Source organism: Perognathus longimembris, chromosome 16 (genome assembly GCF_023159225.1).
Source record: "Perognathus longimembris pacificus isolate PPM17 chromosome 16, ASM2315922v1, whole genome shotgun sequence".
Classification (NCBI taxonomy): domain Eukaryota; kingdom Metazoa; phylum Chordata; class Mammalia; order Rodentia; family Heteromyidae; genus Perognathus; species Perognathus longimembris.
The window spans coordinates 5012012-5024602 of NC_063176.1; the positions used below are offsets into that span (position 1 = coordinate 5012012).

The 12591-nt window shown below is 36.8% G+C and overlaps 1 protein-coding gene across 1 annotated transcript in view; it reads left to right on the forward strand.

The window, feature by feature from the left end:
* Positions 1–12591, forward strand: part of Tmprss11a (transmembrane serine protease 11A) — a 44902-nt gene that overhangs the window by 4120 nt on the left and 28191 nt on the right. Inside the window, exons 2-3 of the mRNA XM_048364875.1 lie at positions 5534–5655; positions 7887–8005. Of these exons, the coding sequence (XP_048220832.1) occupies positions 5534–5655; positions 7887–8005 (241 nt within the window). The remainder of the gene's footprint in view (positions 1–5533; positions 5656–7886; positions 8006–12591) is intronic.

A 12591-nucleotide genomic window follows, 5' to 3' on the forward strand; every position in this document is an offset into this window, starting at 1 on the left:
CAGGCGGGTGTAAGGATTAAGGAAAAGTGGTGTCTAATAATCACTACCACATCCTGGGTCCCATCTCCACTCAGTCTGGCAGAAATTACATAGGTATGCTGACCTTTCTTATTTTACCCATTAACAAGAAACACAGTGTGGAAAGTTGGGCAAAATATATTTGATTCCTATTTATGTCATCAGTGATATCGTGAACTTTGGTTCTCTTCTCTGTGGATTTTCTCTGTGACCTTTTCTAGAGTTCAGATTGGTTTTAATGTAAAGAGTGCATAACTCCATTTGCATTTGCATTTAGAAATTTCTTGACGCCTACCTTTCAAATGCTCAATTGGATGATTCACTCACTTTAAAAATCTTGGTTAGCTCTCCTATAAAAGATAAAATGCAACTGAATCCTTAATCTGAAATAATTAAACTAGTCAAAGAAAAGTAACATCTTTCTCTTTCTGTAGCATTTTCTTTTCAACAATGGGTAAGAAGACCAATATAGTTTCTCCTCTTGTCTAGTCAAGTCCTTTGTCAGACACTAATTTTATAATTTTACACTTACATTTTATGATATATAGTATATATTATATGTATATGTTATATTATAGTATATATTATACTCATATGTATATATACACCATACATTTTAATTGGGGGAGGATTTTTAAATTACTAATTTGCTAAACCCAATCCCTAATATATTTTAAAGTTATAGCATAAAAATTAAAACTGCAAAATAAACCTCCACATCCAGCCCTTGTTTGCTTTTGCTTGCTTTTCAGATACGAGTTTTGCCCCCAGGATGTACTCAAATTGAGATTGTTCTACAAACTTTTCCTATGTAGCTAGGAATTCTGCATGAACTACCATGCCTGCCTTAGTGGTTGGTATGGAGTATGATTAATTATTTCCTCATTTCAGACCCAAATCCTAACAATACCTGCCTGAATAGCAAAGCTTTCTATATGCATTAGCTTCCTGAAATACTTTAGCACCTTTGTTATATTAGAAAATATACAGATTTGTGGGTTGGCCTGGAAAGCTGTACAACAATTGGTTTTTTTATATCATATAATGTATTTTGAACTTCAAAAAACTATTTTCATGAAGGTTTATGGAGTTAACTGATTTATAAATGGGCAATTCTGTAAGAATTACATATGTCTGAATTTCTATAAGTGACAATGTGTACTCACGTGTGTGATCCAATCCACTGTGGGAAAACAAACAGGAGGTTTAAGGTCTAGGCAAAAAGCAAGATCTTATTGAGAAAAATGACAAAAGGATGGGAGTATGTGGCTCGTGTTGGCAGTGTACATGCCGAGCAAGCTCAAGGCACTGAGTTTAAACTTACTACTACTCCAAAAAAGAAGAAGAAGAAGAAGAAGAAGAAGAAGAAGAAGAAGAAGAAGAAGAAGAAGAAGAAGAAGAAGAAGAAGAAGAAGAAGAAAGGAAGCAAAAAGAGGCAGGAAGCAAAGATGGAAGGAAGGAGGAAGGAAGGGAGGGAGGCAGGCAGGCAGGCAGGCAAGAAGGAAGGAACTGAAAATCACTAAACAACTTGATATTCCAACTCTGATCATTCATGATTTGCATTTGCCACTCTGGCTTTAGCCAGCGAGATTGCAAAAAGCAAAGTCGCAAAATCACTCAATTATTACTGTGTCCTTTTAGAGTATTTCAGATATAATTATGAATACACCCTTCTAAAAACTAAATATTAAATTTTCTAAAAGGATAGTGGGTATGATACATTGGAATTCGTGGCGATTACAGTTATGTTATTCAGAATAAGGATCACCTCTGCCTGCTTGGTTTTTAGAAGCATGCAGAGCACCAATTACTTAATGACTGGGGATTACCTTTAGCTCTCTTCTCATTTAAACTTCCAAAAGTTCACTTTTCATTCTTGCAGTTATTACTTGCGCAAAATCTATACCTGGCATAGAATTCACGTTTAATGGAATAGTTCCTAACTACCACCCCTGCCAAAATTCACCATTTAACTTACATGCTTTCTTTGAAGGCTACAAATCTTGTTCGTTTTTGTGGAGGTGGAAAGTTTCAGTTGTAGTGTATTTTTAATTGTAGTGTATATCATTCTAAAATGGTCCTCGGGATCCCCATTCTGTAGTGTACACACACTTTCTCCAGTTAATGAATAAGATGCTAATGCGGATGTCCCTCTAAAATGGTTGTGAAGGTGTAATTAAGGTCTCTCTCCTCTTCAAGATGGGGAGGTTAACTTTGGGGCCTACAATGAATTGGGGGATGGCTTAAAAGGATGGGGCTTTACCTAGAAACTTGCTGACTGAGACTGAATGAAAGCTCTTCTCTACTGCTGTCGTTTGGTATGGACGGGCTTCTCGGCAAGAAAGAGATGGTATTTAGGAGCTGAGAGCATCCCGTGACTAAGGCTTCAGGAACTTTAGTTCCCTAAGGAAGTGAGTTCTTGGGTGACGCGGGAAGAGACGCACAAATCTCAGATGAGAAACGCAACTCCAACCAACTCCTTGAACTCAGCAAAGGATCCAAATGTGCCGCATACAGAAGTATGGACTTGTGAGTGAGCATGGTGAAAATTGGTTACACAGTAATAGAAAATCAATACATTTGTGTATGTTTGATGCAAGGCAAAAAAGAAAGAATGCCTGGACAAAATGGTGCATCTCTGCTGTAGACTAGAAGTTTTTTAAAAGATATATATATATGTATATATATATATATACATTATATATCTTTATATATTGAGTTTTTATGCTCAAGACTAGTGTTCTACTACTTGAGCCACAGCTCCACTTCTGGCTGTTTTGATAGTTAATTTGAGATAAGAGTCTCACAGAATTCTGCCCTGGCTGGCTTCAATCCATGATCCTCAGATCTCAGCCTCCTGAGTAGGAACCAAACTCCAGCCTAAGTTTATTTATTTTCAAAGAGGAAGTGATAATAAACAAAGGACTAACACAACCTCTTCAGAATAGAAAGGTAACGAGAGATATTTGCTTTCACACCTTGATTGTTTATAACCATAAAATCTGGTAGTTCATTCCAAAGTTGTTCATAAGCAGCTACAGCTTTAACCTTTAGATCTTGTTGCTCTTCTAATTTTATGCTATATACGTGGTGGATTCCTCAACAATTTTCTTGAAAGGATAAACAGTCTCAATGACAACATTTCACGTTATTGGTGGTCATTTCACCCAGATGTTCACAGCTCCTATTTGTCAATGTAATAACTATCTTTCCGCGGCGTTGAGCCACTCTTCTACTCCCGATTTCATGGTTCAATCAGTAGCCATGTGAGTTATCTGAGTGATGGGGGTGTGATTTTTCCATAATCTACATTCTCCACTTATTCCAGTCAAAGGAACTGTACTGTTATTTCAACGCTAATAAAGGTTCTGGAGTTCTAGCTTTTTTTTTTTTTCTTGGCTCCTCTTTTGTTTGTAATGACCTGGATTCTCAAATGAAGGGTCCCCACAGGGAGAGAATATATGATAGGTGAGTAGATATGGTCATGAGTGATACATATATTCAAGAATTCAGCAACTATTGGAAAGGCAGTCTAGCTACAAAGAGGTAGATGTCCTAGAGACTGGAAGACCTGTGTTTGAGGAGACAAGTTCTAGTGTATGAGAGAAATTATTTCCTGTCTCTGAACCTTAGGAAGTCACTGAAGTATGCTAAGAAGTCTCTAAGATTTCTCTCAGTTCTGCAATTAGGCTTCCATCCACTAATGAGATGACATATCATCTCACCCCATGCAGCTTATGTTTTTTTTCCACAGCCAAGTGTTTTGGTTCTCGCTTGAGTGTATGCTGCATTTCTATCACTTAGTTTCTTCTTAATGAGGAAGTGTTCACATTGTCAGTATATTTAATTAGGGTCTCCTAAGTTCCACTGTATCAGACAAATGGCAGTATGTATGCCCAGTACTTAGGCCCAAGAACTTACTATCATTTTCTTAAGCCTTGAAATAATTTTTACTTCTTATATGAAATGTATATGAAAAAGAAATTCGTCTTAGACATCAACAATAATCATTGAAAGCTCACTTAGCACAAAACATTGCTACAACATCTGTGGAGAAACTTTGAGGAAGATGTTTTATTCCCAAAGAATTTTAGTTATTTATTTAGTTATTTATATACACATATTCAATGATTAAGCCAGTAAAGTGAGAAAAAAAAAACTTGCACCATCATTGCAAGTTGTAAAGATAGAGCACTAAAGCTCTGCTTTAATAAAAAATGAGAAGGACTAGTGAAGTCCCTTATGGCGTGCCAGTTAACTGTCTGTAGGTGAACACTGGCAAACACTTAAGGCAATGTCAGAACACAGTTGTTGATCAAAAGCCACTAACAGAAAGCAGCTACTTTTTCTACAGAATGTGGGGAAAGACCTCCAGTCTTCATGTGATGCAATGTGAAATATGACAAGTACTCTTGAAAAATGCATTTAATCAAAAATCTGTGAAAAACTTTAGATCTAAATTCTAGCTTACAAAAACAAAGAATATTTAAGTGAACTGTAATGAAAAGAATGGATCATGCAAGTCCAAACTGTGGGAGCATCCTAAAGACCTTGAGTCTTCAACAAGGCCGTGTCATTAAAACTTAAGGGGAGATTGAGACATAAAGGGCCTGTCAGCCAAGCAAAATACTTGCCCCTGGCTCTGTCCTTGTTTATCTAAAACAGCTGTGGAATATAACATCGAGTTTCCATAAAGTAGCTGTAAATAGAATGAGGAAAATAAAACAAATTGAAGATGGATTGGGTAATGCTTAGAAATACTAAAAATGTACTGCTTGTATCTTGATTGTAACAATAATTTGGTGAAAGCTCATAATGTCTTATTGCATAAACTAAATACAACAGTAATCTTAACAGAATTAATAAAACTTCTATCCCAAACATATGGATATGTATTTATACCACTATAAATTTTCCTATGTGTCTGAAAACTTACAGAATAGAGTTAAAATAAACAAGTAAAATAGCATACACGAAATCACTTTCTAAACTCTAAAACGGTGAGTAGGTAAAGGGAAAACAAATCATTGGGAAAAGGAGGGACAGTCATTTCTTCAAGTACATGTGCTACTTTGACCCCATTACTAAGAGTGTTCAAGCCAGGGCACCAAGAGGAGCTTTAAAATGCCTTTAGAAATAGCAACCAAGACTGACTGGTTCTAGATCCTGGTTTGTGGTTTGTTTGGGTTTTCTGGTTTGTTTTTTTTTTTTACGCTTTCTCTCAAGCCACAATGATCTCTTCTTTAATTTAAATCTCACTGTAAAGGTGATGTATAGAGGGGTTGCAATTGCCTAAGTCAAAGAATGAGACTATTTCTTGTTGGACAGGGTCACCCTTCCTTCATTTTCTCCCAGTTTCCTTCCTCGGAATGCTCTTCACCATAACGGAATGTCTTCCATTGAAATTATCCAAGGAAACTGGAATAATCCGAAGACACTTGAATTTTTCCAAGGAAACCTAAAATCCGGTTTCCTGGACGTTGTGAGACTAACGCGGGGACTTTCCTTTTGGCAGAGCATCGCCATTGGACCCCAAGCGCAGCGCTCTTAAACCATGGCTGGCTGCCCTGCTCCTCGTGTCGTCGCTGACCCTGGCGGCGCTGGCCGGTCTTCTTCTGGCTCACTTCCTGGTCTCTGGTGGGTAAAACCAAGAGGTTCCGCTTTTCTACAATTCATTTGCAGATAAGTGAAGAAAAAAAGAATGCATTTGTATCTGTGAATGTTTACATGTCGCCCAGTTTAAATTTCATCTGATCATTTTGTCAGCAAATTGTTAATATGTTTATCACAGGCAAATACTTAAAAACAGTCATTGTTTGTACCAGACATGCTAACTTTTTGGTTAGACATTAAACAATTTTCACCAAAAAATGTGATAACCCAGTTATGTTTAAATGTGATTTAAGGGCTGGGGATATGGCCTAGTGGCAAGAGAGCTTGCCTCGTATACACGAGGCCCTGGGTTCGATTCCCCAGCACCACATATACAGAAAATGGCCAGAAGTGGTGCTGTGGCTCAAGTGGCAGAGTGCTAGCCTTGAGCAAAAGGAAGCCAGGGACAGTGCTCAGGCCCTGAGTCCAAGGCCTAGGACTGGCCAAAAAAAACAAAAACAAAAACAAAAAAACAAAAACAAAAACAAAATAAATGTGATTTAATTGTTCCTTTCACTCATCACCATCATTTTTCTGCCCAGCAGCTTTTAAACCAAGACAAATAAAAACACAAAATAATGTTAGATAAATTATGAAAATGCCGTTTTATAGGGACAAGTTTACTCTTCTCAAAACAGCATTCAAGAATTAAATTTTTGTTGCCTAACATATCTAAAATCACACAAAAATACATTATTGAACTTTCCTCTCTCTTTTCATATTTGACTAGGACTCAAGCTCGGTACCTGATGTTTCAGGCATTGGCTGGTGCTCTTGCAATGAGCCGCACCTCCAACCCTATCTTTCCTCCCAATACAGAGCATGTATCATTTCCTTTTTGATGAATCCTTTCAACATCATTATCATCTGCCGTGGACCATTAAAATGATGAGTTCAATTGTGGTCCTATCTGTTGTTAACTTTCCTCTGACTTGAGGAGGGAATAATGCCTTTAATAAGAGAAGAAAAGGATTTAAATCCATAATCCAGTCTTCCTTTGAAACTCCCTCCAATTGGAGAGTGTGCCAATGGCAAATGATTCTCAAGTTAATTCAGTTGATTTCTCCAAAACCTCTTAGCTATGAAAACAAAGTTTGATAACAGAATGGATTATGTCAAATAAGTCAAAATCCAAGAGATATTCCATTTGGAGTCATTATCTTTTCATTTCTGGGTCCACTGTCAGAAGACCCAGTGCCTTTTATTAGAAAGATTTGATTGGTTTATTCCCATTACATACTTTTCTTACCTGCCATCTCAGAGAGCATTTCCCCTAGCCTTCCTATCTGTTTCTACCTATCTCACTGCAAGTAAAAATTTATAAAAATATTCATTTTCCTCTACTATCAATCAGTAGAGTATACGGTAGTTTATATGTCAGTTCAGCAAGGGACAATGTCATAATGAATATTTAAACTCTAGAGCCAGAGTCTAGAGCTCAAAACCTGGATATGTCATCTACTGGTTGTATAGTTATATTACACAAAGCTAGTGAAGTGCCAGACTTTGAAGTCAGGCCCCACTTTACCACGTGAACCCCACTTTACCACGCGAACCTGAGATAAGCAGGCCCTGTGAGCAGACCCAGGGCAAACTTATTAGGGCCCAGCCGGTCAAGAACCGCTGGGAATGCTTAACTCTAACCACCCCTAGAATGCCTTGAGCCCTTTGCCTCGAGCCCTGAGCCAATCAGATTTGTACCTGTGTCCTAAGCTTGCTTGCTTGAACACCTGATTGCTGTAACTTTGTTTTTGCCTTTATAAGCCCTGTGTAATCGTAGCTCGCTGTGTCGGTGGGTAGGACGAGGCCCAAGTTGCAGCTCGCTTGAATAAAGCCTTGCCTTGCTTTTGCATTTCGGAACGTCTGAGTCTCGGTGGCCTTCTTGGTGGTCGTCTCGCGACTTGGCACAACACTAGTTACTTATGCCACTGTGTCTTATTTTCCTCCTGTATAAAATAAAGATGTCCATTCTAGAAAGTGGGTATGATCAGATAGTACCTGTGAATCACCCACACTGGACACACAATGCACATTCAACAAATGCCAGCTACCATCTATTATCAACATCTAACAGTAAACCAATACTTATGAAACTGAATTTGAAAAAAGCTCCATGACACAGTTAAGACTTCCAAATAGCCTGATTAAAATTAAATCTATGTCCTAAAATCTTTGCCCAAGTCACTTAATTTCCTACTTTCCATTTTTATTTGCAGGTCAGCAACTAGAATATTACCATGGCATCCTTGAAAGTCCACATCCCCAAGTCAATAGTAATACCATAAAAAGAAGTGCATATCAAGTTAAGGAATCACAGGAGATGAGTGAACACTTGGTAAGTGGATAAAACTCTTATAAGTGGAAATGATTTTGTGTACAGTTTCCCTTGTTTTGAAATATTAATTTCGGATCATCTCCATCAGAATCAGGTGGTAGATTTTCTAGGTACACCCATAGCTCATCATCCACCAGTATCTGATGGATAAAAAGTCTGGGGAGAGGAGAAAAGGCCTCCTCCTATCCAACATATGGGTAATTCTGAGAAACCATTGTCCCTAACTCAACCATTTCATTAAAAAATGCCAATGCTGAGACAATTCCTCTCCCAACTTCACCACAATATTTTTCTAATAAAAAGTCTAACTCTAACAGAATTAATTATTTGTAATATTGTACTCTTTAGTAAGGCATGTTTTAAAATTTCGAGTATTTGTGTGTGTGTGTGTGTGTGTGTGTGTGTGTGTGTGTGTGTGTGTGTGTACCAGTCCTGGAACTTGAACTCATGGCTTGGACACTGACTGTCCCTAAGCTTTTCTGATCAAGGCTAGCACTCCACCACGGGAGCCACACTCCACTTCCAGCTTGTTTGGTAGTTAATTGGTGGGTTAGCTTAGAATCACAGTCCTCAGATCTCAACTTCCTAAGTAGCTAAGATTGCAGGCATGCCACTAACGCTGGGCTTTAAAAGTATTTGTTTGAAAAGATAAGAAAAATAAGGACAACCAAATATGTTCACTTTACTTCACCAACCTATTATTAAAGACAAAAAGGAGCAGAGCTAGATGGATGCTAGTGGCTTATACCTTTTATCCTAGCTACTCAGGAAGCCAAGACTTGGAAGAATGTGGTTTGAAGTCAACCCTGGCAGAAAAATCTTCAAATTTCCATCTCTAATTAACCAGTAAAAATGCTGAGAGGCCTCTCAGGGACAAAGACTGAATTCAATAAGGACACATTCTCATCTGAGTTATAGGCAAAGCCCCTTTCTAGCTGTCAATCATCTTTGCTTGCTTAATATCCTCTATTGCCATAAGCCCATACCACTACTCCATCCTGAGATTCATGAGTGATTTGTTTGTATCCATTAGTATAAACCTGCATTTTTGTTTTATGTGTATAAACTTTAAACTTATCTTTTGTATTAGAAGTGATTTTTGTCTCAACTTTTCATGTTGCTGAATGCACATCGAATTCTTTGCCATTAGCTACTACATGACAATTCATACTTGATGTCCACCATATCGTCCCTATAACCCCCAGAATTGCTGCTGTAAACAGACTCCTGTGTATCCATTTTGGGTTAATGCAAGCACTTCTGTGTCTTTGGGCATGCATGTATTTCATGTGACTAGTACATGAAACCTCTTCACAATAACTGAATTGATGTGCACTCCCATCTATGGTTCCTAAGTCTACTTATGTTCCCACAGCTTTGCCAATGTATTGTGTCTTAGTTGGCTCTAGCTGCTATAACAAAAGGGCCATACACTGGATTAATTAAACAACCAACATTTACTTCAAATGGAAAGCTTTAGGAGTCTAAGATCAACTAATCAGCGGATGTGGTGTCAAGTGAGGGCTTGCTTTTTTCTTTTCTTTTCTTTTTTTTTTTACAGTTTTTTATTAATTAATTTATTGTCAAATTGATGTACAGAGGAGTTACAGTTTCATACATAAGGCAATGAGTACATTTCTTATCTAACTTCTTACCTCCTCCCTTGTTTTTCTCCCACTTTCCCCTTCCCCAACCCTCCCCCAAGTTGTGCAGTTGGTTTACAGCATACAGTTATGTAAGTATTGCTGTTGCATTGGTTCACCTTTTACCCTTTGTTTCTCCATGTTGATGTTTCCCTTCCCTTCCCTAGTTCTGATAAACATATATACAATACCCAGGGTACCAACCTCAGTTACAGTGACACACGGGTAAAACCATAGGGAAGAAAGACAAAAGAAAATGGCATAATTTCACATGGTATGCTGAAAATAACGATAAACCACTTATTTCCATAACTTGCTGTTTGAATTCCTAGAAAACTAGTACTTCTTGAGTCCTAACATGGAGTAAGAAGCAAGAAGACACTTTTCTCTTTCATGATGGCCCATCTTCAAGGACAAATTGTGTACCTAATGCCATCATCTGAGGGTTAACAGGTTAAGATATGGATTTGGGGATTACATAAAACTCATTTCACAGCATCTGGAATGACACAACTTTATTTCTCTTTTCTTGGTGTCATTTGACAGCCTACAAAGCTTAAAATAGCATCTTACTCTTTAATTTACATTTCCTAAGCAATAATGAATTTGTACTTGTTTCATATACATATTAGCTTATTGAGTTTCCATTTCTGTAAATTACTTGTACATTGTACATTTTTGTTTATTCATGTATCTTTGCAGGAGTTTCTTACTTTTTTCTAGATACTAATAGTTTATTCATTGCAGATATTCTACATACACATTCTATATTTTATTGACTATTGAAACTGAGATCCATAACTTGAAAGCAATCAGATTCATCAGTTTTCTTTGCTTCATAATTATTTAGAAGGAAACTTCTTCTCTCCTAAGTCATAAAACATTTTACCATGTTTTCTGATATTCCATTTATAGTTCTTTATGTTAGGTCTTCAAAGCATCTGAAGAACACTTCTGAAAAGTGCTATTGAGAACTATGTTTCTAGACACTAAATAATGAGACAGCTTTCAAATATAACCCATTAACCAATCAAAGATTTCCTCAATACATGTGGTATGATGATTGAGCTCACTGTATTTCTTACAGAAAAGAAAATACGATCTGTCTTCTCAACTTATTACCAATTTTGTTAAGAGATGTGAGTAACACATGTGAAAATGAATGTGGCAAAATTACAGATTAAATTGGTTTTTTTATTACAATATTTCCAGATTTTTATTTACCCACTGATTCATATAAAGAAGTTAGGACTATTTTGCTGAGTGTCTTAGTTGCATTCCTTCATATACTCTTTCCCACAACCCAGAGATGCAGATTCTTTGAAAGAAGAAAGTTTACTATGATTCCATTACAGTAATGATTATCAACAGATCAGAAAGAAAAAAAAATGTTATGTTTTAAGTTGCAAGAATTACAAAACAGATATAACACAAAGAAATCTATGCTTCCTTCCAGTCAATATTCTTGACATGAAAATCAGCATATAAAATTACTCAAGCAACATTACTAGGAAGTATATTAGAATTCAGAAAAGCTTCTGTAGTCACTATATAGTTGTAATATATGCCCAAATGCTAATACAACATACTTATCTTAGGTAACATTACAGCTTCCTGAGGGAAAGTAATGCTCACAATCACCACCCAGGGGCCTTTATTTTTCACGTTCTCCTGTCAGACTTTGAAGTCCTTGGTCTCCATAGGAAAAATATAAAGTTGAAAGATGTCATGGGGCCAGTTTGACATCTCCAGGATTAAAAAAAGAAGAGTAAAATTAAAGCCCTTCAGTAAGACCAAGACAAAAGAGCTTACATAAGTTTTACACATTTCCCACATATTTTATTCATTACATAGCAAGAAAAATCAGAGGCCTATTCCTGAGCAACACCACCCTGCTGATTAAAAACACAACAAAACACAGAGGCATAAGACTATTTAACCTCATTTTGGATATATGCAAATTTGACCACAACCAAGCCTATGAAAATGAGCAGGTTTTGGTCAGTGGAAATCTGAAACAACTTCCGGGAATACTGAATCACAACAAGCAAATAAGGTAGTCTGAAAAACACATTAATAAAGATTTCTACTTTCTTTTTTTCATGTTTAAAGACTATTTATCTTTAAGTTTTAAGACTTAAAATTGAATTGTTCTTAAGTGAAACACAAATCTATTGTGCTAACATAATACATTTTTTAAATTTCTTTTATATATATTTTTTATTATCAAACTGAATTACAGAGAGGTTACAGTTGCATACATTTTGAGGGTAATAAGCAGAGAATTTCACAGGAAAGGAAGATCAATAAGGATTCTCAAAGGAAAAGCTTTGTATTGTTTTACACTTGTTTGAATGAGACAGGCAGTCTGTATTCCTTCATCTGCCCCTTCCCCATCAAGTTTGTCTGAGAGAAATGACAGGAAGAGCTGGTGCCTTATCCTGAGCCACTCCTGTCTATTGTTGCTAAATCCTAATGAATGCCATCAGATTCTTTTCTCTCTCCTATAAGAGTACTAATTAGATTTCTCAGAAAGGCAGGTTGTAGTTCCTGTTTGTCTTCATAACTTAGGATTTCCTGATTTGAATTTGAATGGAGATGTAAAAGCAAAATGAGTTCATGCTCAGATTCCACTAAAACTCAGCCTAGTTCCCTGAGATAATGGGACAGACATATATCCCTTCTCCCATGTCATCCTTTAGAGATGGCTCTAGTAACCAGATACCAGCAAACATGCTCCTCAACTTAAGATCAGACAACTTCCTGATAGATTCATCATAAACTGAAAATACCATAAACTGAAAAAAATGCATCCAATACATTTAAGTTAAACATCAATAGGTTAGCCTATCCTACCATCATGGTACCCAAAACACATTAAAGCATATTGTTGAATAAAATCATCTAACACAAAACTCGTTGAATAATAAAGTATTAGATGGC